Source organism: Haliotis rufescens, unplaced genomic scaffold (genome assembly GCF_023055435.1).
Source record: "Haliotis rufescens isolate VD_foot unplaced genomic scaffold, xgHalRufe1.0.p SCAF_8, whole genome shotgun sequence".
Taxonomy (NCBI): domain Eukaryota; kingdom Metazoa; phylum Mollusca; class Gastropoda; order Lepetellida; family Haliotidae; genus Haliotis; species Haliotis rufescens.
Window position 1 is genome coordinate 13,889,287 of NW_025964372.1, and position 25,628 is coordinate 13,914,914.

Here is a 25,628-nt window from a genome sequence, read left to right on the forward strand (position 1 = left end):
ATTTTAAGAAAATCAATTAGCAACTAAGAAACTATGAACCATGAAATAACTAACATAAAAAAACAGCACATAAAAAAAACCACTTGATAAAAGAAGTCTGATTGAAACATACATTGAAGGTGTAGCACTTTCAACATATCTTACATTCCATATTGAAATGTGGCTTCGTTTCCTTGCATGACTACATTCATGTCATCTATCGATTAGTGGTCCTATTCCTTGGTGCAGGAGCTGTACACAATTTCTTTGTGAGGCAACTGAACGTTGGAACGCTGGAATGCTGTCACAGGGATTTAGCTCCGATTCTGAACTAAGTGCCCCTGGCAGGCATAATGGGGAAAAAATGTTATAATGTTAAAAATTGTCATTTGCTAAAGTTCATATTTTCTTAAATTTAAAAGATATTTTATCATTGTCTTTTGTGATTGTATTCAATGCAATAAAATAAAACTATGCATGAAAACTACTTCCACTTTATTGGTCCTGTTATCAATGAAATAAAAATTTCAATAACATTAATAGTTATATAAAAAAAAAATTGGGAATTTTTACTGAAATTTGCTGCAGACCTGGGGCCGAATATCTGCCTCTGAGCAGGCTGAGATAAATCCCTGTATCATCATGTGCATTAATCTCTCAGTCATACAAACACGGATAATTGTCAGCAAAAGTATAAACCTTACCAACATCATAAACTACTCCCAAAGTTTAGCATGTTTAGTTTTCTGTCTTTAGCATTGTAATCTAAGCCAAATTTCTCAACATTCTGGTATCCATAGGATTAGCTATCATTTATCTATGTAACAGACCAAAAGGAAGACATTTCTGTCTTTGGGTTTTCTGTTATTAAAGTTTTTCCTGTTGCTTTTTTACGAAAACAGACTCCTCTTTATGAAACCACTTTTTTTGTCAGGTTAATTTTGCTTAAAAAGTCTCCTGCCTTCTCATGCTGCTGTTTTCTCCACTCTTGTAAATATATTTGACAAATAACGTAAGGTTAGATTATTTTTTCAACAATATTTCCGTCAATCCAGAACAAGAACATTGAACAATGTGAGTGTTATCTTTTCACCAATTCCGTGATCAATACATTTATCGGCCATGTCCAGCAATAACATTCCCCTTCAACTATAACACATGAATAAATGATGCCACATGCATCGGAGTGGAAATATCACTGTGATCTTCACCTGCTATTCAAAGAGTTGTTGCATTTTCACAGAAATGTTGTGATTTTTGTCTATTCGAGCGTTAAGAATCCAACAGTTAACTTGATGTTTATTACATTCTAATTCGATGTAGATAAAAAGATATTAATTGTGTAAGTAAAACTTAAATGCCAACCCTGCATGCTGTCTCACTCATAAATCAAACACAACAGTTCCCAGGATGCTTACATTCCACAAAAACTATTTTTGCAATTATTTCAAAGTCGCAAATTAATAAACATATGTTTGTACATACTTTCGTTAATGCACTAAATAACTCAACACTGACAAAGCTTTTATAAATATTATCAAGTTTGATAGCGTATATAAATTTCCTCCAGTCAGACACGAAATGCTGATGTAACCAACTACCATATCATGTTGTTCTATCAAATACTAAAGCATATTTCAAAATCAACTAAAAAGACAACGATTTCTTTATGTTAAGTGCCTTAACAAATGCACAATAAATTGTCTCCCATATAGAATGACGAGTAGGCAGAGCAAGACAAAGATCTAGCCACATATCTAAGCACCCCTCAGATCAACAATTGAGAATCTCCTCAGCCGTAAGAGTCAGGCTACGCTAATATAACTTCTTTTTTTTTTCTTCTCAGCTTCTCTTTCTGGTCCCTCAGGCTATTGGCGAAGACGGACTTGATTGATGAGGGAAATCTTTCCTGCCAGAAGGCCAGCCTCCGCGAGGGACTATCCCTTGACGGATTACCACGAGTCTTACAGTACAACACTGGGCTTGTCCTTACTATCAACACTTGTAGTGCCTGCGGCAGTCTTATGTACACCCAACCCTTTCACTTTATTGCTTCAGAATATTAAGTACCTTAATACATAAAGAGCTGATTGTATTGGCCTTTGTCCCCATGTCCCTGAGTGTATGTGGAATCTTCTCTCAATTACAGACTTTTAACTTTGTACTACTTACTATGGAATCATAGGGCAGCTTTCTGAATCACAAGCCACCGTAAGTGTATTATTGGGTACTTTTTTGTATCATAGGACACCGTTATCCATCATAGGACACCTTTCTGACCTATGGTCCACCTTTCTAACATATGGGACACCTTTTTGTATCATATGACACCTTTCTAAACAATAGTAACCTACAGTATACAGCAACAACAGTATCATAAGGCAACAGTATTGAAGGTCAACTACAGTATTATAGGGCAACAGTATTGAAGAACTACAGTATTGAAGAACAAGAGTATTGAAGAACAGTATCATAGGGCAACAGTATTGAAGGACAACAGTATTATAGGGCAACAGTATTGAAGGACAACAGTATTATAGGGCAACAGTATTATAGGGCAACAGTATTGAAGGACAACAGTATCATAGGGCAACAGTATTGAAGGACAACAGTATTATAGGGCAACAGTATTGAAGGACAACAGTATCAAAGGGCAACAGTATTGAAGGACAACTACAGTATTGAAAGACAAATACAGTATTGAGGGACAACTACAGTATCATAGGGCAATTACAGTATTATAGGGCAACTACAGTATCATAGGGCAATTACAGTATCATAGGGCAATTACAGTATCATAGGGCAATTACAGTATCATAGGACAACTACAGTATCATAGGGCAAGAGTATACTGTATTGAAGGGCAACCGGCAACTGCCTCTTCAAAGGCCATGTATTGTACCTTGTACAACGGCAACTGTATTACAGAGAACCTAACAGACCAAGGGGAGAACTTCCACTAAAAATAATCACTGAACAAAAGAATTAACTATGTGTAATGTAATGTGACTTTTTTGTTTTCAAATATCTCATTTAAAAATAGTCACTGAGTCACACCAAAATTCTGGAGGACCTAAAGTAACACATGCCCTACATACATCACAACTGCATTCTCTTTCTGCACGTCAGCAGGGAAACATCATTATTGACTGTATCTCACAAAACAAACAATGTATATATTAAAGTAAACAGTGCAGTATGTGGTCTATGTTTGACAAAAAGCCTACATCCAAGCTGTTCCTGAAATAAGCTCTAACTTTAAACCAAATTTAATGATTTTTATTTTCCTGTGGTTCTTGCCAACAAATGCTGCCGTATTGTGATTCTCCATAAAAAAACTTGAAGACTTGGTCCTGCTGGACTCAGTGTTTCATATCATAGAGGAAGATGCTGTCTACACTTATACACCAATACACCATACATCATCTCTTCTGAAATGGGGGTTTACAGAACACTAAGTTCCTTTCATTATAAGGTGAGGCCACTAGAAAACACATGAAGGGACAAGGGCGTTCTTACTTTTGGTGGGTAATTTGTCTCTCGATCGATCAAGCGAGAGCAATGTTATTCCATACTGGAGAGAGAGGGAGAGAACAACCAACTGGAGAGAGAGGGAGAGAACAACCAACTGGAGTGAGAGGGAGAGAACAACCAACTGGAGAGAGAGGGAGAGAACAACCAACTTGAGAGAGAGGGAGAGAACAACCAACTGGAGAGAGAGGGAGAGAAAAACCAACTTGAGAGAGAGGGAGAGAACAACCAACTGGAGTGAGAGGGAGAGAACAACCAACTGGAGTGAGAGGGAGAGAACAACCAACTGGAGAGAGAGGGAGAGAACAACCAACTGGAGAGAGAGGGAGAGAAAAACCAACTTGAGAGAGAGGGAGAGGACAACCAACTGGAGAGAGAGGGAGAGAACAACCAACTTGAGAGAGAGGGAGAGAACAACCATCTAAAGAGAGAGGGAGAGAACAACCAACTGGAGAGAGAGGGAGAGAACAACCAATCCTCGAATGATGGCAATGTACCTGTCAATTTTGAGACTGGGCCGGGTCATTAGACAAGACTAATTCCTGTTACAGACATTTTGGGTGCAATGGCTAAAGTTTGACAGTCAGATCTGTTTACGGGTAACTGATTGGGTTGGCCCAATGAATACTAACGTTGATTTCTATTTCACTTGACACTACAAAGAAATAAAATGAATGCACATCCTCCATTGGCAGACATGGCCTAACTTGTCCGACTTCTCAACGCACATTCAAAAGTTAGGCAATAGTAATGTCACCCCTGCATGATGAAAGTCAGTGTTCACCAAGTGATGCCACATTCCTGATTACAAAATTTAAACTATCATAAAACACAGATTAAAATCAACATACATGAAACCTAAAAATTTACTTGAAAGGATCATATAGCAGCCAGACCTTTCAACACAAGTTTAACAGAGGATGAAATGGTATGGTTAAAAATGTTTAAAAAACGATACATCCTTTTCCCTGACACCTACTGATGTAAAGATAAATGTATCCTGCAAGTTGTTTCCACCGCGATCTCCAATCCCCTAGAGTCTAACAACACCGTGTGCACTCAAGGGAGGGTCAAGCAACAAACGATGCAGACACTTAAATGAAATTTGAAAACACTGGAAATAATCTTTTCAGACGCTTTTTTTTTCAAGACTGCACTGAGATACCCCGATTTCGGAAGAAAAAGAACTTTTTAGGTTGCAGTCTAAACGAATTCTACCTAAGCTGTCCTGTATTAATCTAGTGAAGTCGACCAAGATGGTGCTGTCTGCATGGGATTTGATTGGCACATTCATTATCACAGCACTTCTAGTTCCCTTCCTACTGTGGGGCTCTACAGGAGGGGCTTCGAAAGAGATGTTCAGTTTCCCTAACTGATGTGTAGCATTATTCTCTATAAACGTTAAATTCACATGAGATAATCCTACAAATCACCTACACAATTTTCTTTTTAAGAAATTAATTATTTTTCATGAGATATCATTGCCTGCATGTATTTGATACCCTCTAATGTATTTGATACCTCTAAATGAGATTTCTCATAATGGTTTGTCAAACATTATGCCATTATTCACCCATTTTCAATGATTTGGCGACATGATATGAATCGTCCCTAGACAACACTCTAATTGTATATGATTCCGTTAATAACATAAACAGCTGTTGTCGCAGTTTTAACAGATTGTGTTAAATATCCAGCCAATTTATGTTTGAGCAATGAATCAAACACTTCAGCAAGTTGAACAAAGCCTAATGTTCAGAACACATGTCAGATACAACAGTCATATCTAACATACTGTTTACTCATTAAAATCAATTTTAAATTCATTCATTAAATATAGTTTAGGAGGTTGATTTTTTAACCAAACCACAAACCCGTCATTCACCCCCCCAAAAAAATCATGTCATTTCACAGATTGGGAGATCATTTTCTGAACTGCAATAATGCCTTTTGAATAAGACGCCATATTTTGTGGGAAGCTGAAGATTTTCTTTTTCGCCAATAGCATAAAAAATTACACACACACACCCCAACAGGATTTTCTATTTTAAATTCAATTTTAATTTGTTATAATCATTTGATTCTTCCAAAATCTCCTCCACTCATTCATGAAACAGTATTTTTACATGCAAATCTAAAATATGTTGAAATATTTTACTCAAGAAAGATTGATGTTTGATGATGGACGAGCACAGACTGGCATTTTGCTCTCCTTCACTTAGATAGATGTTCTTGTATTTTATCATTACAACTGAACAGAAGTGTTAAGTCAAGGAATCGACTGGGTGTTTAATATGAAAGACATGCCAGACCCTGCCAGGGTGACAGTTCAACATTTAACAGTTGGTTGACGGTTACCCTGTAATAATCTGCACATTTTGCAAGATTTTGTGCATGCTGACTAGAAGCAATTTACCCTATTTCCAAATTATTCTATTTTAATACTTTCTTGTAGTCTCTGGTGACAGACTCAGGTCTTAAGTTCGAAAAGATTTGTAATGATAAATTCTGCTTGAGGATTCTTCAAATAATTGATCAAAAACATACCATATTCACCATATTAGCGCCATGTTCTTATAAGTGCTTCCTGACCAAATTCTAGCCCAATCTTTGTAACACTGTCCATATTTTCCTGTACTTATTACAGATTGTTTAACAAACTAAATGCAGCACAGAAGGGGGAAAAAAAACCTGCCTAGCAACCAAATCACAAAAGTGTTAATTTCAGTGATGTTTGAACTGATATATGGTTCAGAAATATCTTTTTGTCACCCAATTCAGGATTTTTAAGACCCTCTCAAGTCTGTTACTACTTTTTAAGGCTGAAAGTCAATACATCTGCAAACTTTGTCATTGTCCTTGGCAGGTAAATCGCAAAGAAAGAAGTTATTTTTTTCAAAATTAGGAAGTTCTAATGTATTTTGATATTGCATTCGGTGCAACAATGTAAAACTAAGCACTAAAGCCTCTTCCGCTTCACTGGTCCTGTTATCAGTGAAACCCATATCACCTCCTAAAACTTGGCAAATGCCATAAAGTTAGTTATGACTACATACATATAAATTGGAACATATATAATTGCAATTTGAGATTTTTTACTGACATTTGCTGCAGTGTTGGTGCCCAATTTTTGGCCTCTGGTCTTGATAAACACCTACTATACATACAAAACAACCGAGAATTATTCTTAAAGGTCCAATTCTGTCAAATTCCAACCTTTTTCAATGCATTTACTCTTAACTCTATCCAGTCAAGGTAATCTTGTGTTAAGAGGTCAAGGGGTCAAGGGTGTGAACATCAGGGTATGGGTACCAAATGTACCAGTGGCCATTGTGGACGTAGAAACACCAATTTAGTGTACAAACACCATTTTGGACGTAGAAACACCAATTTAGTGTACAAACACCATTGTGGACGTAGAAACACCAATTTAGTGTACAAAAACCATTTTGACCGAAGAAACACCAATTTAGTGTACAAACACCATTTTGGCCATAGAAACACCAATTTAGTGTACAAACACCATTTTGGCCATAGAAACACCAATTTAGTGTACAAACACCATTTAGCCATAGAAACACTAATTTAGTGTACAAACACCATTGAGGACATAGAAACACCAATTTAGTGTACAAACACCATTGTGGAAGTAGAAACACCAATTTAGTGTACAAACACCATTGAGGACATAGAAACACCAATTTAGTGTACAAACACCATTGAGGACATAGAAACACCAATTTAGTGTACAAACACCATTGGGGACATAGAAACACCAATTTAGTGTACAAACACCATTTTGTCCGTAGAAACACCAATTCTGTTTACAAACCATGATGACTGCATTTGATTCAACCACTAGGCTACCCCACCATCCCAATTCATTTTTGAATATCATTCACAAATATCACAGCAAAATTTCATAAACTAACCAATTATTAGCTCTCATTCTAGTTTATCTGGTATCTGATAGATTCACATGAGTACAAAATTGAACATCATACAGTTAACAGTCAATATGTCTTAAATAGTGTCATGGCAAATATAGCCTCAGAATCTACAGCCAGCGCACTACGAATCTAGGACTACACCAATACATATGTGGATCAAACTCATCATTAAAATATTATTGTTTGTATTTCAACATGACAACAAATTGGGCAACAAAATAATCCATAACAAAGGCTATCATAGTTCACTGCCTTATTCTCCTAAACAAATAAGTCTCAGCTAAAATATGAGCTTTCATATCCCCTACAGCAGCACTAGAACCTTTTAACAAACTCATAAACTAACTTTCCATTCTCAGGTCACATATACTCCTCACTACAAAATCCGTCTCCTACATTTAGCATAGGCAAGTCTCTGGTACAAACTATGATATACTCTAATCTGATCAATAGTTGAGATGGGAAGTGGCAGCACTGCAACAAAAGTCCAGCAGAGTCTGTGATGCAAGCTGCAGGTTAGCTATAGAGCTCTCCCTCCATTCCACACGCAGTCGATATCCGGACGACCCGGCTTGAGTGACAGATTCATTATCAGGCCGCTTTCCATATTGCGTTACCCTCTCTGGAGGTTGTGAAGCAAGGACACGAAAAAAGACTGATATTTTCTTTGGTTAAAAATAATGGACTTTATCTGCAAAATCAGGACAGTCAGCCATTTTCCTTAATTGAAAGTGGGTAATTCTTATCACACATCACAGGCAGAAAGTATTTGACTTGTTATCTGTTTCATATTGATACTTTGCTGACTGAAATAACTACGTTATTAATTATTCAGAAGTAAGACGGTTGGTATTTTTTGTGTGAAAATGTCAAAACATAAAGAAGAAAAATCGACAAAGACGACCATGGACATTATATCAATGCTATACATCAATGACATACATCAATGATATATTTAACACAACAGATGGATGTTAAACCAGTTAATCAGTGTATCCAGGTTGTAGATATCAATACCCTTCTCTTCTCTGTCTCAACAATTAGAGCTAGTTCACAGTCTCTTAGAAATTCTTCAAATATCTTCTTGAACCATAACAAAAATAAAATTGCCCAAATATCCATGACTACATTGTTGGAAAGGATTGTGAGCAGACTGCTATTTGCATAGTAATTTCTTGGTGGCCATTACAGTTTGTGCAGGAAACGGAGTTTGATTGACAGCTTCATTATCAGCAGCAACGTTCAGCCAGTCTTGGATGGGGCTCTACACAAGTGGCCAAGTAGGAGGAACTAATTTTTTAACTTTGAATTTTTTTGGTGTGCAAATAAACAAGAATGGCTGTTCCTAGAATAAAGTTGGAGATTCCATTTCTTCATGAAGTTTAATTTTTCAATATCAACATGAGATTTCTTCTAATTTTAATCTTATATATTTTGAAAGTATATATGAAAAAAGCCAGTTTTGTCCAACAATATTTTTAAACTACCCTCTAGCATTGTTTTGAGAAAAATAAAATATGATTTTGTGAAATTTAAATACTTTTCACCAAAAAATTTTTTTTCCCGGTTGGGATCAATTTTGAGTTCTTGATCACTGTTGGCGTGAATGGATTCACAAAAGACTTCACCTACCACAAGCAACATCATTTTTCAATTGATGTACAGGCCACTGACAGCTAAAGTCCCTGTATTTGGCTTCGATCCCTGTGATAAGCAGTCTAGCTTAAAAAATTTTGCTATCTCTGTCAGAGCTAAATATATATTATTAATGTTGTAAATATACCAGATCAGATCATTCTTACCAAGAGATTTTGCTCAAGACAAATTGCATTAGGTCATTTTCATGATTTCATCAATGCTTTAAACAACATTGTTCCATATCGTTAAGAAATTTAAACAAGAGTTTGCCACTAACGTGGTTATATCCCCCCATCCCTGTTGCAGAATTTATGACATAATTAAATCTAAACAAACCCTAACCTTTTTTAACCGAGGTGGAACTTGTCATGGAAAATGTTAAAAAAAAGAAGAGTTTGGAACCTAAGTCAATCTTGTTGCCATGGAAACGTAAAAATTAAAAATTTCTAAAATTTCTAAATAGCAAAAGGCACCAGTTCAGCATGTACCTGACAGACCTGCAAAGTTTGATGAAAGATACTGAATGGTTTATGAGTTATGCTCCGGAAACGAACCCTACCCTCACAGAACCGAAGTCCATCTTATTGCCATGGAAACATAAGAAATAAAAATTTCTAAAACTTCTAAATAGCAAAAGGCACCAGTTCAGCATGTACTTGACAGATCTGCACAGTTTCATGAAAAAATATTGAACTGTTTCTCAGTTATGCTCTGGAAACGAAACGTGACGGATGGACAGAGCCCGTTTCTATATCCCCGCCAACATTGTTGGGCGGGGGATCATAAAATCTTTAGGACATTTTGGAATACAATAGCCAAAGTCCAAGAAAATTAATCATTCTGAAATCCTATGACTTACACTCTAACTACATATGTCGTTGCTCGTGTTGTCAGCCAATAGTTTGTCTGATCCAAACTTGATTACTTACAGGACACAGGGATATAATGTAACACTGGCGTCATACTGTGGTGTAAAACAACACTCACTCACTCACTTCTCACAGTACCTCAAGGAGAGGAATTAAGAACATGTGCACTGGCTACACTACATAACTTTATACCCTTGAAGATCCAGGTGAGAATTGGTCTTCAGCAACCCATGCTTGTCGTAAGAGGCGACTAACGAGATCGGATGGTCAGACTTGCTGACTTTGTTGATGCATGTCATCACATCCCAATTGCGTGGATCGATGCTCATGATATCAATCACTGGATTGTCTGGTCCTGACTCAATTATTTACAGACTGCCGTCATATAGCTGAAATATTGCTGAGTGCGGCGTTAAACAACAAACAAACAAACAAACATAACTTTAGCTGTTCACCCTGGACACAGAGCAAGTTATGAATAACTTAAATCAATGGTCAGGGTTTTTTGTGTGTTCCAAAGTACTAAGACTCAACAATTTTGCTGTGTTGTTTGGATTTCAAAATTTAGTTTGGTGCAAAAGTATACATGCACTAAAAGACATTCATGTATTTAACATATGGCCGGTCATGATAACTACCTGACAAAATGAATCTTGAGCATTTTCTACATTTTTCCATAAAATCATTATTGTTGTCACAAAACAAAGCAAACGAGTCTACTTTAGATAAACATGTCATTTAAACTGGATCCTGGAAAAAAAGCATCTAAACACAAATTGAATGTCATGACACGTATCCATTTGTCGCAATGCATAGATGAGACATGTTCAACAATTCTGAAACAGAATGCATTTTAACACATTCAAAAGCACTCAGCACCATGTCATCAGCGTTCATGTTCTCACCAGACATAAACAGCCTGACTAGACTCCCCAAACTGCTTCACAATTAGCTGCAAAACTTACTACTGTCTACCTGTGTGAAACTTGAAGCCAGTACCAGACAGAGCTGACAAATCCCATACAGGTCATTCAGCTATACAATTAATTGTGAATGTGAATACAATTCCTTACAAGTGGATATCAAATTATTAACACCTGATTTCAGAACATGATCTATTGCAGTAACAACTACACAAAGCATAGTGCTGCAGAATATATTTTTTGTCAATCATTATCTTCTTCTTTCTTTTTTATTAAAAAAAATGATAAATTATGCTTATGAATAGAAATTTTAATAACATAATATTTCCATCTTATTCAGTGGTATTAAAAGTCTTGCAGTAATATCTAAACTCAATTTTGAGTGTCACTGAATAGGTTTTTTTTATTTCTTGATCATTATCATTTTTAAAAAAAACAACATGATAAATTAAAAAATGGACAGAATTTGAATTAAATCATTTCAAAAATGTATTTCAATGATCTGTTACCTTTAAGACTATGTACATTTCAAAGAATGAAATCCCATTTGTCATGTCATTAAGAGCCCGGACCGTACGTTATTTAGAACGTGTCGTGAATTTTGCCAACACGAACACACATTACCCAGGTTCAAGTTAGTCATTACTCAGTTCTATTATTAACCAGCCAATCAAGCTACAATCATCTGAGAAATTTGGAAGCAGGTCAGAAAAAAATCAATTCCACTGCCAAAACCTGCTTATTAGATTTGACAGGAGAGGACCCAAATTGGTTGAACTCCTTTCTCTAAATTATACACTGCATAAGGCTGAGATATCGCTATCTTCAAGAATCAATAAGATGTTACGATTTTTCTTTGCAATAATTTAAACATTATTTCTAGAATAGAAACAAAACAAATTATCTTATGTTATTTAGAAGGGAATTTTGCTATTCTGAAATTATTATGATTCTGTTTTGATTTGAAATTGTTCAGAAATCTTCTTTCAACATTTGTCCAATAAAAACTGAAATCTAATTTACCATAATAGTAGAATGTTGATTGGTTGAATATTCATTTCAAAATTTCTAAAGTATCATTTGATTGGCTGTTGATATGAAATGTGGCCAATAGCAAAATACATGGCTCGCAGTGAACATTATCCTGATGATTCATACCAACTCAATGTTCAGCTTCTAAACTACAACACAAACTTAAACTTAAGAGCACAAATATCCACTTGTAAAGCATTCTATTCAGTTAACAAATTGGGGACCGCAAAAAGAGAAGAAATATGTATTGCTGCATCCCAAATTGCTGCTAAAATCTTGATGTGCTAAAACAATATCACCGCACTGTCTACCAAGCGTCGTAGTGTCAAAAGTAGTGGGTAACCGTGGCAACGGTTTTCTAACTGCTGTAATTGACGATACATTTAGTTACGCATTAAACCTATATGTTTCACTTTACTGATTAAATACTGATCACAGTTATGTAGGAACAGAATAAACTACGTCTTCATTGCTTTCTTATATGTTATGCTTAGTATGCAAGATACAAAAATGTAAAGTTAATACTTGCTTCAAATTAATTCATACTGTAATCGTTCTATAAAATACAATGACTTTAGCATTTGGTAAAAGGTATTACATTTACTTTGATGTAATTCAACGACTTGTTATTTTACAATTTTCAAGCATGCAGTGTTCAAAAACAATTCTCAAAAATGTACAGACAAGTTAAGTTAGTTACAGCTAGCCAGGGAACAATTTTTCCGTTATTGCCAACACGTTTACAGCGAAATCAGCTTTAATGAGCAAAAACATTACAACAACATGCATAATATATTCATATTGAGCTACATTTCCTCTGGGTATGTTGAGATAAATGCTCTAGGCCACGTACGGAAACTAAAAATGCCAATGAAAGCGTCAAAAACAGCGTAAACTAAATGTACTCAACCCAACCACGTGACTCTAAGTCTACTTGGCCCAAACAGGCAGTATGTTATTGCAGTAGCCATCACGATCATAGCACCAACCTGAGATACGGTAATGCCACACTTCCGCGCCAGTTCTTCTTTTGCTTCTTCTGAAGGGTAGGGGTTGCTGAGGTGTGAGTAGAAGTATTCATTCAGTATCTCTGTAGCCTGCTTGCTGAAGTTACGCCTCTTTCTTCTGAAAAAAACATTTTAAATTTTCTTTTAGAAACAAAATTAGGTCAAGGTCATATAAAGGTCATTTTGAAAATATTATATAGTTCGAATTTTTTGTCAGCCATTCACATCAAATCCTGGTGAGATTTTCATAATTTAAGTAATAAGTTCACCTTCAAAAAAAGGTGAAGGTCACACAGCCACAGAAAGGATTCGTAAGATTCATGTCAATAGTACAAGTTTACACTCACAGCACATGACATGAAGACTGAAGCATCTTATCAAAAAACGGAATGTCATTTCTTTCCATAAATTACCTCAAATTAGCTGTATGATGCGGAAAGAAATGTTTTCGAAGATTTTAAAGCAGATCTCTTCTTGGAACGTTCCATACAGTTTCTTCAGCCACCCCCCTTGGTTTTATCACCAAAGCATGCATATTTCTCGCACAATCTAACCTCAAATTAAACTCAGAGCATGCATAATTCATCATAATTGCCTTCACATGTCATTGCTTATCACAGTACCAACAAATCTTTCTCTAAGTCAAACGCGACAACTCCGCCATGTGGAACTATCTATGCCGTGTCCTATGAATATTTTAATAAGTTCTAAAAAGATAAGGCATGATTGTTATTTTCTTGAGTTAACAGCTGTGTTGGTTTTTCATATCAACAAACATAAGATAACATGCTGAACATTTAAACCACATGTTTTTATTTGGTTTCAAAGAAATTACTTCCAAACCGTCGGAACTTAACACAAAGTCATAAACTTCATCACTGTCAGCTGTTGAAGGACTATCAGTCAGGTGCTATTTTCACAATTCTCTTTTATTAAATATTCAAACAAGTGAAATAACTTGTACTTGGAATGCTGCATAGCATGTGTCTGGCCTGTATACATAGTACATAAGCCTATCTTTGTCAGGAATCTGGTGCTGGTAGTTATACCATTATCAAAAGATTACTGGAGCGATCATATAGGGTCATATGTCCCTAAGTTGGCTGTGCATTCATTGACTTACGTGCAACTACTTGCTTGATTGTAGAATACATTAATGACATTGATGACATTTTAATCTAAAAATAATAACTAGAATGGAATAGTTTCTCCTGGTGTTGAAAGTGGCTTACAATGTGTCCCATCTTACTAAAAAAAAAATCAGATGGTTGGTTTCAACTAATACATGAAAATTCCAAATTTACACTACAACAGACCAACCACTTTCCAGTCCTCAAACCCAGAGTTGTTAAACAAGGATTTCGCCCCCCTACCACCAAGCCATTGGGTCCATGCAACTTGATAAGACTGAATGCCCAACAAAACATTCTACTCAAAGTACAGAAAACCTCAGGATAGTTTAAATCTGAAATGATAAACAATTTGAAGTGACTGACCTGGCGTCTAGGAACCGTGATCTGAGAATCATCACAGCTTCACATGTACTTTGTTTCAGTTGCATTTCAATTGCTGAGAACTTCTTGCGGATTATGCTGACCATTCTTTCGATTTCCTTAGGTGCTATGGGTCGCGTTCGACTTTGTTCCCGTAACAAGTTGACCACATGTGTTGTGAATTCGTTACAAGCCTAGAAAAAAACAATTGCCTCAATAATGCTGTTTGAAGTGTAAAGAACAAGTATTGCTTTTCCAGAAACCTTTAGGTTGGAACTAAGGTCAAATACAGAATGTCCATTATTAATGTGGCCCAGAATCAAATGAACTTGAACTCACCTGTTCATATTTCTCTAACTCTGTGTGATATATCTGCCTGATCTGGGCCAACTTGGCCCTGTAATCTGAATGTTCAATAGCGCTGTCTGGCTGGCCCCCTGATGCGGCAGCTGTTGCGCTGGCCGCTGCCGACGACCCACCCCCCTTCTCTGGCCCTGCTACCCCTTCAGCTATCAGCATATTGTCCAATCGCATGAGCTGGGGATCTGGGGGCTCCTCCTCTTGTGTATTGCGAATACTCAGTACTGCAAGAAATCATGTCAAACATTAGCGTGGAACACTTACCTACATCTCAAACATTCATACCATAATTAATATCAGATGTTACTCCAATCCTAGAAACTAGCCATCCAATACCATGAAAGGATTTACAGTACACAGTGTTTGAAACAATTCAATCATGAGTGAGTGAGAAGTATTTTACGCTGGAATATCCCAGCAATATTATGGCAGAGGACACCTGAAATGGGCTTCACACATTGTACCCAATCGGAGAATCAAATCCGGGTCTTCGGGATGAGCAAAGGCTTTAACCACTAGGTTCATTGCAGCCCCTAATTCAAACATCGGACCAGGTAGACGTACTCGCAAATTTTACATAGCAGTATTTCAAATAAAGCATGAAAGTCAAGAAGTCCATGTCATAACCCTCATGTGGAAAGTGCAAGATTTAGAGGATCCCTAGACCCAACCAACCTAGTAACTCAAGGACCCCAAGACCAGACTTACTTTGGGACACCTCACAGTGATGACTATGACTAGGTTCCAGATCTTGGAACCAGCACCCTACTTATCCACAAACAACATCACAAAATCATGAAATAACAAACATATGATTAATACCTTGATAACTGTGTACATTCTTATGCAAGTTTTTTGACAACAGGCCAAACCACTCGGTTAACAAAACAGCTGGCCCTATACTTTTTCTACTGGCCACAGGCCAAAAAGCCAGCAACCATGCCATGCCACCATTACAAGAAACTTTCTCATGACCATTAGCGACAGTTCATAAGCACGAACTTCTGTTTAATGCATGGCAAACTGACTAAGTTTGGTTTGTTATAGAGACTTTGAAATACCATCTTGTGTAATAAACACAGGCGTGAGCCAACGTTTATATACACACAGAGCCATTACCGACTGACACATATCAAAACTCATAAACATTATCCGACGATAGCTCCACCAACTCCTATCTTTTTCAACACAGTGCTAAATACCATGATGCACAACTGGAAATAGATATTACAAATCTACTGCACTTTATGGCTAATCCTGCTGCATAATTGTGCTGCTTAGTGTCAAAGAAAACACACTGTGATGGAGGTTATCTGCCTCGGCAAGAAAATGTGTATTTAATTATCCACTGACGGGCTAAGTATAGCAATGCTTTCTGTATAGAACTGTTATTTGATCTACATCAAATCATGGCCCCCTAAAAATGCTGTCATTAATTCCACATTAGATAAACATGTTCTCTGTAATTATCAGCTATCGTTGTAATTACCATGGCGTTGATTTAGCTCAGTTTCACTAGCCTGGATGGAATGTAACTTTGTGTTGCAGTAAATTAAGAGTGAGAAATATGTGTTTTTTGTCAAAGAGGTACAAAAGGTGTTTTTGACACTATCTCTAAAACAGGAAATGCCATGAAAATCTTTTGATCTTTTAGGCTAAATTTAACCATTAATTTACATGATTTTATCAGCTTTTCTGAATTAATGGCTTCCTCAACCGTTCTTATGCAATCTTCTCATGTTCCACTATTTTCCTTACTCAAAATGTAATACCCCTCCAGTTACCATTTTAGCGCTGTATTTAATGTCAAGTTAAAACTCAGTTTTCAAACGTCAACACCACATTCTTTACATAAAACGTTTACCCCAATTAAGTGTCCGAATGTTTCAGATAATTTTTCAACTACAATTATCCACAATTAGGGGCAAACAAATCACTTAAATTGATTTTTCAACAAAATCACAAAAACAGAAATTGGTCGTCCGCTACAATCGACTTATTCCTGGCCAAATTCCATGAAAGGATCTTAGTGCTAAGATCACCAGAACTTACCAAGACTACTGTGTAAACAGGGACCCAACTAATATATTCACAGAATGTCAAGCAAAACGTAGTCATACACGACTCTCAAAATCACTTACATTATCAACAATACACATTGCTCTCAAACATTTTCCATCAAAATAATTTATCAACATAAAATAACATTATTTATTGGTAATTTATTCCCAGCACATACTCAGAAAAAGAACTGCATTGCTGCATTTCACGTGTGTATTGGACCAGGAGATATTCCACACACATGCCCGGTAGACCCCACGCCAGTTTTATATCTCTGTTAGCACTCGTCCATCTATCAATGCTCTGTACCACGTGTCTATGACTTGACACTTAGAACATTTGATGAATTATGTCAATGTTTAATTTTGTCTATGCTGTGTTAATTTAGCGTTTAACATCAGCTAGCTGCATTAAAGCCATACCGAGAAGAGAAATAAACTTAGCAGACATTTCCTTGGCGCCAGAAAAAGGTGAAGTGGCCTTTGTAAGAATCAATAAAATTTGTTATAGGTAAGAAAGACATACAAATGCCTAAACTTTAACAAAACTGTTAACATAAGCTATTACAGCAGGACTACCGGTAGCATAGGTTAACCCACAGTGACAAATAATTATGCTTTGAAATCACACTGATTGTTAGAACATTTTCAACTGCAGTTCCTGATAAACGAAAAATCTGGGTTTGAATAATATTTTACAAATAAAACTTGTCAGAATGTGTTTCTACATATGTAAGGTATGTTTATAAATTTACAACTTAGCTGCATATGAATTTAACTCAACTTTTCAAAGAATTGTCAGGAAAATGTCAAGTAAATGAGTAAATATTACTTGTTGTATAGGGTAACTCTCTTATTAGTTAGTTAAATGCTATACTGATGATACGCCCGTGGCTCTTGCGGTCACTTGAAATACAAATTTCATGCCTATTTCAAATTTACTAAGAATGTAAATTGCTATTACATCATAATAATGGCTGATTTCCAATCAGACCAAGATTGATTGCACTCCCCTGGAGGTAAACTCTGGTCACATGTGTCTGTTTATCTGTGGTCATCTCATGGAAATTAATGATATGACATCATCATTGTCAATTTCAGACCAGCTGTCACAGCTCAAATCTACATGCAACAGGTTTAGATGAAATGAATGCAATTTGTGCCTTCTCCTCTCCTTCAAATTGAAATACACATGATCACGTCCATTATATCACAATGTTATCACAGCCACAATCACGAAATCTTGCAGGATCATTATTGACATTACGCAACATGGAAGAGAAGAAATATAAAACAGAGATTTGTTGAAATTTTTCTGTAATACAAGCTGTTTCCAGAAATCCCTGTCGCCTTGTCAACAATGTCACCTGGAAGAAATCCACATCAAGATAAATCCCTACTGTCATGTAGATTTCGCTATAGATCATGCTCATTTCAATAACGCATTGAGATTCAAGGGCTCACTGTGTGGCAGCCTATCTTATCATTTCAGGGCCACACACACCATTGACAGATCTTGGATGGGCTAGAAGGGGAGCTCAAATTACGCATAATAATCCCAGGCAGATAATTTTCATCCTTGCTGTATCTGGAGCTATCGGGTGACCCCTTAACTTGCCACTGAATTAAAAATCGATAAGCAGAAAAACGAGTCGAATGTGTGATATTTTGTCGGCTCTTATAAGGCATTTACGCTCGGTTATAGAACCTCCAAGGTTGAAAAAATCTCTCACTTTATACTAAGCTACAATGGGCTAATGTGATCTGTGAACACACCTAATAACCATTAAATCCTTTTCCTAGCATATTAACCTTTGACAGCGTGTGCCTATCAATTACTTCCAAGTGTGTTGGAGGCCATAAAGGCCTGGATTTTAGATTCTTTCAAAACGATAAATCCCATAGAAATATCATAAGCCATTGTCCTTTCTCTACGTTCAAATTTCAACACTTATACACATATTCATTCACACAAAAGATGTAAAAACATCCATCACACATATTCCAGCTTTTTGTGTCACGATTCACATATTTTTTAACGCAGGGCCCACACTGAACCAAGGGACTTGAACATTCAGTTTGGAGGCCTGGTAAACGAGTACATCCCACTGCCTGGAACACATATACTGGGGCAGTACCCTGGAGCATGTTTCACAGTTCACTACCAGCTTATTGGACAAATAGTGTATTTGCTTATTAGTGTAGCCGACAGAGTTACAATGATAAGATCCCACGAGACGAACCTAACTCAAGCTAGTCACCCAAGCTTCATAAATGCCCAAATGAGACTATTTTAGGCTTGATTTACAACTGGAAACAGTGATTGCATATTATGTTCTTATCGGTGTGACTCCTTATGCGAGCTAGGTCTCCATGTCTGCCCAGATCTCAGGTCACGTAGGTTATCTTGGGTAATCACTACACCGACGTTGCCATTATTTCAAACGGCAAGGTACACACGAAAAATAGAACGCATGGAAACCTCGCTCATAAATTTCAAGAAACAATACACTTCAGTATGTCCTGCGACAAGGTTGTGTATCTCGCAAAAAGTCTCGGGTTTAGAACCGATAATAACTTGATGACTAACATGCAGCACTCGTTAAGGAAATGGGGTTGTTGACCTCTACATGACATAATATGTAACCGAAAACTTAACGATGGTATTAGATTAACGTTTCTACTTGATGGAATATTAATGGTCTATAATTAATTGTCAGACACAACTTGCAATCTGTTTTAATAAGACCATACTGAGAATTAATTGGAGCTTATATGAAAAAGGAGTTGATGGTAATCATGTTTTAAAATAGCTGACAAGACATTTTTGAACAAAAATATTTGTTGGCAATCTTGAATTACGTTCTCTCTGATCATGGATCCAATCCCCAATTACACTAGAGAATTTCTGACATGGAAAGGAACAGGCAAAAAGTTTGTAGATCTTTTCTTGAATGAATGAATTACTGCCAGTGAGGTATATAACTGTCCTAATTAATCAATGAGATGTCTTTTTTATAAATAAACATAAAACTGGTTTAGCTACAGACAGTGAAGACCACATTCAATGGGAAAACAAGAGTAGTTTACACAGTAGGACTATGTTATGTTTCCTGCTTTCTTTCTGAAAAGACAATATTCAGTAAAGACCTTTTTTCAAACTAATGTATTTGACAGAATTAATTTTGCTGCAAGAATTTATTGACCTGATTGAAATCATTTGTCATGAAACATTTGAATTGGCCAGTATTACTATCTTCAGGGTTCACAAGGAATTGTCTCCTTTGTTTATCAAAAGGGCAATTTACATAGTGAGCAGTCACAAACCGGATTCACACTGAGACGCCAGAAATACTTAACCCACTAAATACATGGCAACGGGTGAACATCTGAACACAGTCCACGCCATGAACATCATTATTAACCAGAACACAAAGCAAGAGCAAATTTGTCATCCCAAACAGGATGTATGAAGCATGAAGATGGTTTCCTAAATTGTATAACTCATAACATATGTTAATATCCCATCACTTTGTATTCATGTCATTCCTGGTATAGACATTAACACCTTGGCCAACTAGGAAGTACTCACTCATTTTAGGACGGGTCAGTAATTGTATCTACTTAATCTACATAATATAATCATCTAACAAAATGTACATAATCAGCAATTTAAATTCCTAATAACATATTCCAAGGAATTCAATAAATAAGCTGAACAAAGCAATCAAGTCAAGCATAAAATGGTAAATTGACAAAACAAAAAAATTATTTATTTTAATTTATATCATGATTTATGCATCATAATTTATTACATGCTTTGCAGAACTACAAACTATGAACAATTTTTTCGTATTCCTTTTTTCGATTCCCCAAATAATAAATCATGTCAAATCATCCTCATTGGTCACAGCTTGGCAGTTTCCAAACAACAACAAAGGAATCGCTGCCTTAGTTTGTCCAAGGCATCCATGCCCTTAGAGCCTCCAAACCCCCTTTTGTCCTCCTGTGAGAGCCATAGCTACTCAGGCATTAACTGGTGATTTTCATAAAAGCACCCTTCTTTCATAAATGGCACATTTTCCACCCCACACTTCAAGAAAGGTCATTAGAGGAGAACAAAATGGAAGAATCTATTTAAGTGTGGGCTGTAAACAGACACGGGGCCCTCGGCCTATTGGTTTGCTTGGCTGGAGACATTTGAACCCCCAAATTGGAGTAAATCTTTCCACAATAAATCTGGATTTGGACAAGGCTCCTTTTGATTTAAATATCATGACACTGAATGCTTCTCCGTTAATGATTTGTTTACACTGTCAAGGAACTGCCTGTCTAATTAAATTACTGTGGTATCACATTTGAACTGGCAGAGAGGATCCACTAGTCCAAATACTTGAAATGCTTTGTCAGTTTTAATGATATTAAACGACTGTTTACTGAACTGCACGTTTACATTTTGTCAAACTTTATGGAAACTCAGTGACTATTTACATAACATGGGCATAACAGGGTTGGGTGTTTTCTAACCTTATTATAACTATAATGATGTATTCGCATAAAATTAGATACCTATCTCAAAATAATAAATACCAAATGCAAGTCTGCACAACATAGCATGAGTGATGTTAACAAATATTAATCTAAACAGAAGTGTCTCACAGCAAGTTAAGCAAGACGCCAAAACAAGCACTGCGAAAATAGGGATGTACAAAACATAAATTCAAATTTGGAAGTTAATGAAAGTTTATAAAATATGGCAAATACCCAAAATAACAACAATAAATCATTCGTTGAAAGTAATGAAACTGCGATGTTGATTTCCAAGCATTAGCAAACATCATAAATCATATTTACTTGGGGATTTCAAGACATTTTCCAACTTTTTGTTGTTTTCGAGATATTTGTTCCAAAAACTTAAAATATTATTAAATGATTTTTTGGAGTGGTAATTCAAACAAGATGATCCTCTGATCATAAAAAACCCATAAAACAGCAAACAGGATTCATTCAAGTGCCACATAAGAACAGACATTGTGAAAATGTTAAATTAACATGATACTATCTACTTTCTCTTTACTTGAACATCTATCTTTTCAATTAAACTTGAAACATAAAACCTAAATCAATGTGTAAAACTATTCTACGGCCAATTGAACAGCATTCTCTCATTTTGTCCTAAACAGATTCCATGGGACCAAATCATTAATCAATTTCTTCAGTATTGTATGACACACCCAAACATCCACTAGACCCAACTGCCCATCTATTGCTAAGTATCAGGTTATATTTTGAAGGCAGTGGCTGCCATGGTATTAGGAGCAGCCCTGTCTGACACAGGGGCAATTTTAGATAGGAAAGTCTTCCCTCCCTGCTGTGACCCTGAGGTCAGAGGGTCAGGGTTCATTGTAACCATTTCCTTGGGGCTCAACTACAAGAACTAGGCAGGACCATTTACTTGGATTTAGAGGCCAGCTATTTGAGAAATTTGGAGGGTTGGAAATTAATTTTCCCAGCTGAGGATGGTAGGGTCCGTTCAATGTGGCCTACAGATGATTAGTATCTATGTGGAATTTTCTTTGTCAGTTAATGTCTGCTATCAGCATGTGTTTCAGTTGAGGAAATTGTTCCCAACAATTCCTTTGTTGAGGGTCTTAGGAAATTGAGTTTCTCAGAACAAATTAATAATAAAATGTCTTCGATTTGAAGAAGTTATTTGCTTAACACTGCTTAAGGGTTTAACTTCAAAAGTGTGTTTTGAGTATTTTCAAAAAATAATTCAAATTCCTGCAAAAAGTTAATAAAATCAGTAGTTCAAGCTTGCTTGAAGACAGACCTAAAGTCTTTTCTACTCTGTTGGTGAAACCAAGAAATGTTTGAAAAACTTATCATTCAAAGCTATTCTAATGTTGCCAGTCTGTGCCCAACAGACAGACTCTTCTTTGAAAGCAAGAAAACTTGCTAGCTTCCTATGTAAAAGTAGGTCTTCGTCTTGTGTTGGAAATAATTCACATTCATCAATCCTGATAGCTTTGTGGTGAAAGAAATTATTCCAGAGCGAAATGTAAACCCTGAGTGTTCAATTTCCTGTATCAAATATTCAGCAGCCCAATCCATCATAAATTGACAGATCAGTGTCAAGATTGCAATCTACAGCCCCTGAGCCCAATATTCCTAGCTCTGACAGTCTGGGCTAGAAAGTCTTCTACAGTCACTCTTCTTTCCCATGAAGCCAAAGAATGGATACACATGATACACAATGACCACTGGTCAATGGGAGTTCAGGGCCATAGCAAACAATGCTGATTAAATCTCTACTCATCGACTTGAAAATAGTCAAAGAGATGATCATCAATTTCAATGGATCGATAATTCAAGTGACTAATTGAAATGAACAGAGAAATTCTATTAGTTGGAGACATTAGAAACTGTCTATACTGAGACATAAATTTGCTTCCTTTTTCAAACTGAATAAATCTTAAAATTAATATTTATAATATATACATGATAGGCAATAAAGGTGAAAATGGTATTAGAAATACATTCTAATATTTTCATAATTAATGTAATGCTTGTTTTCTTATCTATGTTATTGTTTCAATTGCTGTAATAATGATGCATACATATCAATAACAACATATCTGTCAAGTATACAGCTCTCTGCAAGAAAATACTGTATAAAAGGTCTCTACTTTCTTGTTGGGGATCTCTGTTGATAAATACTGTATAAAAAGTCCCTTCTTACTCGTAAGGGAAGTTAACAAGCCTAGGTTGTCAAAATATATCTGCACATTCCCTTGTTCTTCCTCACAAATAGCTTCATAAACAAAGCGATCATTCTGTGTCTGTCCTAAACAGATATCTGTGATTCTTCATCGAGTACCAAGGTACATATAATTTTATTTCTTTGACCAAGTTCCAGCTGTGACCATGAGCCTCACATGGGTATTGTGACAACACTGACATCTAGCATTAGAAAACGATTAGAACCACACACATCTACCTGAACTGTTTTGTTCATTACTATGTAAAAAACATAATTGTTTAACATAAAACAATTACAACTCAGTCTTCGGTAGCAGACATGTTAAATCTACAGTTTGACTTAATTATTAGCAATGACTATATACATAGACTGCCTATCACTATAGACATCAATTAAAAGGCATTGAAACTCCACTGGTTTACAAGTTGACTATATGACATTTGACAGTACAAAGCATGTGATAATGTTGACAATACAGCAAATTTGCTGCAGCGCTTTGGCAGGCTTGTTCTCATTGTATATAATTATAGGACATAATATGTGTCTTTCAAACTGCATTGCGTTGAGAGGGGTTTTCTTAAACTTAGATCTAGTAATACATATTAAACGTAATCTTATCACTATCACTTCCTCAGTTAAGATATTCGTGATAGACATAAGTTGTATCATTGTTTGTTATTTTGTACCATTTTATATATTGGCTAGGAAACATATTCTGTTCGTGTAGTTTAATGTTATGGAGTTTGTGGCACCTCCAATGTTAATTAGCACTCAACACATGCGCTACTATTTGTAACATAGTTGTCAACACATTTAGTAGTAAATTATGTGCATGCGTAAGAATAAAATAATGGAGATAGAGCACTTTGTTGCATGTTTTAAAACACGGGATTCTAACAATAACGACTAAAACAGATAAAAAGTCACAACATGGGCAACAACGTTAAACTTGTACATACCAGTCTTTTCTTTGATTTCGCACAACACACTGAAAAGCGCAGGTTTCATCCGATGACAATTTAGGGTATGTTTCCTGTATTGAGAAAACAAATATAGATCATAGCACACAGCCGAAGCGAATATTCGCGGTTGTAAAATTCCAGAAATCGAAATTCGGAAAATATTGAAATAAAAATTTGCACTCGCCTGTCGACCCACCTGGCTTGAGCCTCATCCAAGCTTTGGTCGGTGATGGTCATGATCTGTTGAAGGATATCCCCAATTTCTTGTTTGCGCTGGTCTGGATCGGAAGGATTCCCAGATTGCTGCATGTTTTGGTCGTATCCAGTCTGCTGGGTCATCACTCCACTCGCCATGCTAACTTGGCCCTGATGAAGAAGTCTTTGTTGATCTTCCATGCCCGTTGTCGCAGCGGACGAGGCGAATCGAACTAAACTATCCATTTGGAGGCGTTTAGAATCAACACAGAAATACGTCACACTAAAGTGTGAATGTCAGTCCTACGTGCACACTGAATTTCCGCGTCGATTGTCTCCTACACATGCGTCCAAAGCTCGAAATCCAAACACCAAACTCACTCAGTCATCTTCATAATAATCACAAATGGCGACGGCGGTGTGCATAAAATCTCGAGCCAGTGCGCGGAACCAGCCAATCAGAGCGCAGGACGCACGAGCTCACGTTTAGCGGGAGAGAATGGCACAGTGACCTACTAAAATGTCTGCGGGTTTCAGAGATATCCGTGGGGCCCCGTTTTAGCTAGTATTACAATAAAACGTCGATAAAACCAACACTTGTCTATGGTTGCATTATACAAACACTGCATTTACGAGACAGTTTCACGCCGGTCTATATCCGCTCGTATAAATGCAATAAAAGGGATTTTTAAAAGGGTTAACTTAGGTGAAAGTTTGGTAACACCCTCATGCCCGTCAATAATCAAGTTGATGAAGATTGACAGTTATTGACATGTGTGTAAATATACTACAATGCTCTCAACCAATCAGTGGAACTGTCACATTTCTTTAGTAGTGGTACCTGTCATAACGGTGAAAAGTGCATA

At 36.5% G+C, this 25,628-nt stretch overlaps 1 protein-coding gene across 9 annotated transcripts in view; it reads right to left on the minus strand.

Annotated features, from left to right (window-relative positions):
• LOC124149040 (pre-B-cell leukemia transcription factor 1-like) overlaps positions 1-25,198 on the minus strand; it is a 40,612-nt gene extending 15,414 nt beyond the window's left edge. For 4 of the 9 annotated variants that reach the window (XM_046520377.2, XM_046520375.2, XM_046520376.2 and 1 more), the window contains exons 1-5: positions 24,752-25,198; positions 24,565-24,638; positions 14,762-15,006; positions 14,426-14,616; positions 12,912-13,047 (exon numbers count right to left, since the gene is read on the minus strand). In XM_046520377.2, the coding sequence (XP_046376333.1) occupies positions 12,912-13,047; positions 14,426-14,616; positions 14,762-15,006; positions 24,565-24,638; positions 24,752-25,008 (903 nt within the window). In that variant the 5' untranslated portion in view covers positions 25,009-25,198. The remainder of the gene's footprint in view (positions 1-12,911; positions 13,048-14,425; positions 14,617-14,761; positions 15,007-24,564; positions 24,639-24,751) is intronic. The other 5 variants (XM_046520381.2, XM_046520379.2, XM_046520380.2 and 2 more) reach the window with 3 other exon arrangements.
• Between the last annotated feature and the right edge of the window lie 430 nt (positions 25,199-25,628).